Source organism: Centroberyx affinis, unplaced genomic scaffold, assembly GCF_046629955.1.
Source record: "Centroberyx affinis isolate AG114_WGS23_722 - 3 ecotype Tasmania unplaced genomic scaffold, CSIRO-AGI_Caff_v1 ptg000026l_1, whole genome shotgun sequence".
NCBI classification, from domain to species: Eukaryota; Metazoa; Chordata; class Actinopteri; order Beryciformes; family Berycidae; genus Centroberyx; species Centroberyx affinis.
Genome location: NW_027278740.1, coordinates 71,576 through 78,672, shown reverse-complemented (window position 1 = coordinate 78,672; position 7,097 = coordinate 71,576). Strand labels below are relative to the sequence as shown.

General features: G+C 43.0%; 1 protein-coding gene across 1 annotated transcript; it reads right to left on the bottom strand.

Annotated features, from left to right (window-relative positions):
- Positions 1-437: 437 nt before the first annotated feature.
- Positions 438-4,450, bottom strand: LOC139640991 (zinc finger MYM-type protein 1-like). Its single transcript, XM_071515202.1, has 4 exons — positions 3,700-4,450; positions 3,295-3,643; positions 2,906-3,014; positions 438-1,665 (listed from the first exon to the last, which is right to left on the bottom strand). The coding sequence occupies exons 1-4, from the start codon at positions 4,448-4,450 to the stop codon at positions 1,138-1,140; spliced, it is 1,737 nt and encodes a 578-aa protein (XP_071371303.1). The 3' UTR covers positions 438-1,137.
- Between the last annotated feature and the right edge of the window lie 2,647 nt (positions 4,451-7,097).

The following is a 7,097-nucleotide window of genomic DNA, read 5'->3' as shown; positions in this document are numbered from 1 at the left end:
CGCACCTGCCCTACCTAACGCTGCGTCTGATTCAGCGTCGTTGACAACATATCTGGGGATCATCTCAAGTGCAATATCTAAATTAAACTTTCTCTGCGTACCATCCAGGTTAGTTCCACTCGCACGTCTGTCAAACACGTGCAAGCAGATCTAGTCGCAGTGAAAACTGACATTGCAACTCTCCAGCTCTCGCTGCGAATGTCACCTCTCTTTCTACTCGTATGGACATGAAGGGCACAAACATAACAATGGTATCCAGAAGAATGCTGACGATATTCATGCCATCACTGAGCGTTTGTGGGGGTTGGAGGACTATACCTGTAGGCAGTGGCGGCTGGTGAAAAATATTCTAGGTGGGGCTGTGCCATATTCAGTCAGTTTCAGTAACCATAACATTACAATGTAACACAAACTCCAGGATACCAGTGCTTTGTGAAATAGTCAGTAATTATTTAATGCCAATATTAAAAACTTGAGGCATTCTCACACAAAAACATAAAAAGCATATTGCACAAACATATTGCTGGATGACTTATGCTAAGGTCAACTACAATATATACAAAGAAAAATGGGGTCAGGGGAACTGGTTATCAAAAGGCATTCTGGGAAGTGTAGGAAATCACTAACTGAACTAGAAGTAGACAAGGCAGGTTGAGGGAAAGTGGGTACACCAGTGGTTCTCAATGTGGGGTCCGGGGACCACCAGGGGTCCTTGAGGGTGTTCCAGGGGGTCCTCAGCATATTGATGAATTGTTAAGTTGTAAACTTCACCATTCTTTCATTTACAAGAAGTTAACACAATTAGAGTATGTAGAAGAAAAGATTTTGATCATAGTTTCTCTGTTATCTCTCTACCTACAATACAGATAGTCATGGGATCCTGGACAAAATCATATCTAGCAATAAAAATATTCTCAGATTTGGGTCCGAGAGACAAAATCTCATCAAATGGGGGTCCGTGGCCTTATTGTGGACTAAACTAGGGGTCCTTGATATGGAAAAGGTTGAGAATCTCTGGGGTACACCAAAAAAGTTCATTAAAACACTTCATCACAAAATAATTCCTGGAATGCATTGAACATAAATATCTACAAATATACATATGATATATAACAGGATTGGTGTGTGTCTGACATCTTATTTGTACAGGAATTTTGCCCTTCTGTCCTTCTGAGTGGCAAACCTCTCAATGACCCTGTTATTGAAGTCAGGAATGTTTCTGATCAGTTTCTTTTCCATGGAGAGCATAGCCAGAGCATTCAGACGATCCTGTGTCATGGTGTTCCTCAGGAAGGTCTTGATCCTCTTTAAAGTAGAGAAGCACCTCTCTGATTCTGCTGTTGTCATGGGTGTGGTGATGAGAATCCTGAGAAGACTGACAGTCTCAGTGAAGGTGCCCTGAAGGTTGTTCTCCATGAAAAACTGGAACAGAGTCAGTGCACCACTGCAAGCCTTGAACTCGTTGTTCTCATAGATCAGGGTTAGTTCTGTTTTGAGCTTGGCCTTGTTCAACATGGGGTAGGCCTCCACTGTGGTTTCCAGCGCTGAATCCGGGAACTTTACGGTGTGTTCCGGGAACAAGTCTCCTTGCAACAGAGTGGCACTGATGAGGTGCTTGGTGAAAGAGAACCGCTCCTTGGCATGACTCAAAATGGTATCACATACCTATGAAATGATACATCATTTTTAAAAAAACAGGGCAGTACACATAGTGAACAGCAGAATTACATTTTCACATCTCTCAGTCTAAATAATGTCATCAGTATCCTCTTACAAGATGAGCATGTTATTTTGTGACAAGCAAGGACAGCTTACTGCTTAATATCAGGAATGTGAAATAACCACATCTAAACACTTCAGTGTCAGCCTTCCTCAGTAGCTGTGTGGTGAATGGAACACCATCACATGGCAGAATAAAAAAAATATATAAAGGCCCATTCACACTTAGAGCGACAACTATAAAGATAACTATAAACTATAACGATATACTGTTGCTCAAGCGTTCACACAACAATATTGGCACCGAATATTCCGAGAAAAAATGGAGCGTGATGACTTTACTGACGTGCTTTTATTTTACTTGCTCTCTAAAGTAAATAACAACAGAGCCGAAGGATTTGGGTTGCTGCAAAAGAGAGAGGAGATGGCAGATAATAATGCTCTTTTATGGCGCTTTCATAACATTATTGTGCTTTGTTTATATGAGAGCTAATGGTACTAATGGTCACCAAGTGAAGCTATTCATTTCTTTACCAGTAGGTGACACTGCACACCACATCTACTGTAGATCAAAGAGTAAAGTGTCCTGTAGCCCATGTTGTGAGAAACACCTGAACGTCACCGTGGCTAAACGGGTTTCAACAGGATACTGGAGACTCATGTTGCTCCCTCCCGGTCATATTGAAAACAGGATGATATCGCATTTGCGGTCAGGTTGGCCAAGAGATTATGCTATTTTCTTAGCATCATGCTAGCAAAAGGTAGCGATTTAGCTAGCTTCCAGGTCAATAAACTGCCTTACCGCTAATCCCAAGAGCTGTTCCGATCCCGACCGGTATGTCACATTTCTTTTCAACATTTTTAGAGCCGATGGTCTTTGGTTCCTCTGGAGTTCTGTCATCAGCTCCTCAGCAGCAGCTCCATCACTGCAGTGAACTAATGAACTCTCCCACCCCTTCTTTGTAGAACTTTAGTTTGATTTTTGTAGTGATTTAAATCTTTTTATAGCTAGTTATAGTTATCGTTCTAGATGTGAATGGGCCTTATTATTACACAGGAATTGAAGAAGGCAGACAGTGAAAGATAGCAAAGGGTAATTTTACACATCTTTACACATTAATAAATAATAAAATAAGTAAAAACACCTAATTGAGTGTCTTGTGAACAGAACTATGTTACAGCTTACCTCTGTAGCCAACCGCTGTTGTTCTCCTTGTCCTAGTGTCCTCCGTTTCTTTGTGGGCTGCTGCTGCACAGATCCACTGTGTTCCTCACGCAGAGATGGAATGGAGGCCCTGATCCAAAACACAAGTTAACATCCACAATTACTGTTTCAGAAACTGACCTCCCGGAGACAAAAAATTAGTCTGTCATTGTGTACTGTGCTTAATAAACTGTATCTACATTATCATCCTAACTGGATTTCCTATTCACTGTCTTTAAAATGTTGAAACAAGTATTTGAGTTGCTCTAGTGTGTTCAGCCATGCACATTTATGTTTTTACAGACTGTTTAAGATTGAAACAGTTTTTTCATAATAAGAATTTTCTCAGCCAATGATAAATAATTATTTACCTGATCGTTTGCATGCTGTTGGTGAACCTCTGGATGATTCCTGTGATGTAGACAGAGTCGATGTTCCTCTTCTGCAGCTGGTTAAACAGCATGTCCACGTGTGGCATGATCTTGTGAAACAATGCCAGGAAAAAGCAGAAATCCTCATCTTCCAGCATTCTCACAAAGCCCCCAGCCTCTCTGACAGTTGGAGGATCAAAGTTACCCGAGTCTCTGATGGTCTGGAAACACCGTAGGAGGTCATCCTTGTGCTCATACACAGTGTTCACAGCACGACTGTGGAAGTTCCATCTTGTTGTAGACGTTCCGGGAAGTCTGCGTGCCACCACTTGATCAAGCAGGCGGTTCGCTTGAATGACCGCGAGAAGAATGCAGCAAATCCACCAAGGTCTGAAAAGAAAGTACTGATCCTGGGGATGTGTGATGTCGCCTGCTGCATGATGAGGTTCAACTGGTGCGCATAGCAGTGGACGTAGTGTGCATTTTCGTAGACATCCTTCACCTTACGCTGCACTCCACCTGTGGCTCCCCTCATCACGGCAGCCCCGTCATAGGCCTGGGCGATTAGTCTGCCCTCTTGTCCCTCAGGGAGGATCGTGCTCAGCCTCCCCAACAGCGCTGTGGCGATTGTGTCAGCGGTTGCATTCTGAAGAGGGATGAACTCGAAAAAACGCTCTTGGACGTCGTTATGGATGTCGATGTACCGTAGCACAAGCACCAACTGGCAGTGGGTGGAAATGTCAGTTGTCTCATCTGCCTGAATAGCGAGATAATCGGCATTTTTTACTTCCTCCAGAATGTAATCTTTAAGGACTGACAGCATGCAGTCCAAAAGTTCGTTCTGCACAGTCTTTGAGGTGCCTTTAAAAACGGTAGCTGTCTTAAGGTGCTCATCCAACACACTGTCTAGCGAGGCGACAAGATCTACTAAACCCCTGAAAACACCAGGGTTGTCTGAGGATTCGGTCTCATTGTGGCCGCGCAAGGCCAGCTCAAAGGCCCCACAGAATTTAACACAGTCAATTATCTTTGATAAAATGTGCCTGTTCTTATCCACCTCTTCGTTGTGTTTCCTCACACCAATCCTGTGGCCTTCGTCCAGTTGCGTAGCGATGTTAACTCTGCCTAGCATGGCTAGCTTGACCGTATTCTCCATGTGTGCCCTCATACACTCATGTTTCTTAATCTTTTCAGATAAATGTTTCATGTCCTTTACTCCTGTAACAGTCCATGTTGTATCTGTTCCCGCCGTTTTAAAAAGTAAGCATGGGAAGCAAAATACGGCATTTACATGACTGCATCCAGCTAGCCAAGCCTTTCTGTTGTACCAATTACAGGAGAAGCCTCGCATGTACGTTTTACCTTTTTCGCTAGCTTGTTGTCTGATTTTGATGTCAGGTTGATCTGGCCCAAGCTCTTTGACTTGAAGTTTCTCCACCAAAGTTCTCCTCTCAAATGGATTTTGGAGAAGAGATCGTATTGAATTTGGGGGCAGCTGAAATCCTGTGTCTTGAGATCCCGCGTTCGTCATTGTCAAAAACGTCAGGCGTCCCTACTCCACCACTGACTGACTCTGCTTAGGGCGATAAATTAATCGCCCTTTAGGCATCAGATTCGAGGACGCTGATTGGCTAAATTTATGTTGCTATGTGCATATCTTGTGTCAGCAATTGGCTGCGCTGCTGCACTGACTGGGCGATGTTTCTATCGCCCCAGAAAAGATATTGAGAGAGAGGGGACGAACAGGAAGCTAATTTTCCCCCAAACATAATGATTTATATTTTATATATTACACGTTATTTTGCATTTTAAACACATACATACTTAAAATAAGTGATTATTGTTTATTTTTTTTAAAATTATTTTAAAAAGAAAAATCAAAGAACACTTTCCACCAGGGAGGGCGGCGCCCTAGCGCCCTCTATTGGCCAGCCGCCGCTGCCTGTAGGTCCAACCTAAAGGCCCATTCACACTTAGAGCGACAACTATAAAGATAACTATAAACTATAACGATATGCTGTTGCTCAAGCGTTCACACTACAACGATATCGGTGGCAACTATTCAGAGAAAAAAATGGAGCATGATTACTTTACCGACGTGCTTTTATTTTACTTGCTCTCTAAAGTAAATAACGACAGAGCCGAAGGATTTGGGTTCATGCATTGCCGCAAAAGAGAGAGGAGATGGCAGATAATAATGCTCTTTTATGCCACTTTCATAACATTATTGTGCTTTGTTTATATGAGAGCTAATGGTACTAAAGGTCACCAAGTGAAGCTATTCATTTCTTTACCAGTAGGTGACTCTGCACACCACATCTACTGTGGATCAAAGAGTAAAGTCTCCTGTAGCCCATGTTGAGAGAAACACCTGAACGTCACCGTGGCTAAACGGGTTTCAACAGGATACTGGAGGGACACATGTTATTACCTCCCGGTCATATTAAAAACATAGGATAATAGCGCATTTGCGGTCAGGTTGGCCGATGCTATTTTCTTAGCATCATGCTAGCAAAAGTTAGCGAGTTAACTAGCTTCCAGGTCAGTAAACTGCCTTACCACTAATCCCAAGAGCTCTCCCGATCCCGACCGGTATGTCACGTTTCTTTTCACCATTTTTAGAGGCGATGGTCTTTGTCCAACAGCGCCGGGTTCCTCTGGACTTCTGTCATCAGTTCCTCAGCAGCAGCTCCATCAATGCAGTGAACTACTGAACTCTCCCACCCCGTCCTTTGTAGAACTGTTTGATTGGTTGAAAATGTTTTATCGTTGTCTCTACCGCCAGAAAAATCGCTCTGAGATGGAACCAAGAATATTATAGTTGTCGTTTTGGATGTTTTTATAGTTACAGTTGTAGTGTGAACACAGACATTCTATTTACTTAGAACAATTTCAAACTTTTTATAGTTATAGTTATCTTTATAGTTATCGTTCTAGATGTGAATGGGCCTTAAGGCTGATAGGACTACCAGAGGGTCAGGAGGGTGATTGTGCCATAACTTTTCTCCAAAACAATCTTCCTAGATGGCTCCCAGCTTTAGCATCTCGGGGCAAGCTGGAGATGGAGAGCGCTCGTAGGATATATGCTCCCACCAACGGCAAAGACAAACGACCAAGAGCTCTTAACTTCTGCCTTTTAAGGTATTCAGATTGACAATCCATCATGAACTGATATAGATCAGCAGATTCAACCATTACTCACGGACAACATAAGTTACTGCTCTTTGCAGACTACTCTGCTCAGACTTCTAAGAAGAGGAGGGAATTCACTCAGGTGATGCAGGGCTTCAGGAAGAGGGGTATCCCTCTTCATGCCCTTTGCTTGCAAGACTGCTCCACAAATTGAGCATAAGGGCGTTTTCACATCTATAGTTCGTTTGCTGTGGTCCGAATCAGTTGATGAGTTTGTAAACTTGGAGCGTGTCCCCCTTGGTTCAGTTTCTTTTCACACAGAGAAAAATCCAAGCAAACCAAAATGCATCACTACAAACCACGTGAGAACGTTCACTCCGCTTATTGGTCAGATGTGTCTGGAGTGGGAGCAAGAAAGTAAATACAGGAAGAAGGTCCTGTTTTTCTGGACTAGTGCACATTGCTATGCAACATGGAGCAACGGAAGAGTTGGCATTTGCTCATAACTGTTGTAATTATCTGGGCAATATACCAGGTAAAACTGTATATACCTGCTATACCTGCTATACCTGCTACACCTGCTATACCTGCTACACCTGTTATACCTGTTATACCTGCTATACCTGCTACCTGCTACACCTCGCTACAGGAGCTAGCTCAAACTTGTGGAG

Excerpts from the sequence above, each read along its gene's own strand:
- LOC139640991 (XM_071515202.1), bottom strand. The coding sequence starts at position 4,450 with ATGGAGAATACGGTCAAGCTAGCCATGCTAGGCAGAGTTAACATCGCT. Across the intron at positions 3,644-3,699 it reads ATCACACATCCCCAGGATCA|CGAACCGCCTGCTTGATCAA; the intron begins GTACTTTCTTTT and ends CGGTCATTCAAG. Across the intron at positions 3,015-3,294 it reads AACAGCATGCAAACGATCAG|GGCCTCCATTCCATCTCTGC; the intron begins GTAAATAATTAT and ends GTTTTGGATCAG.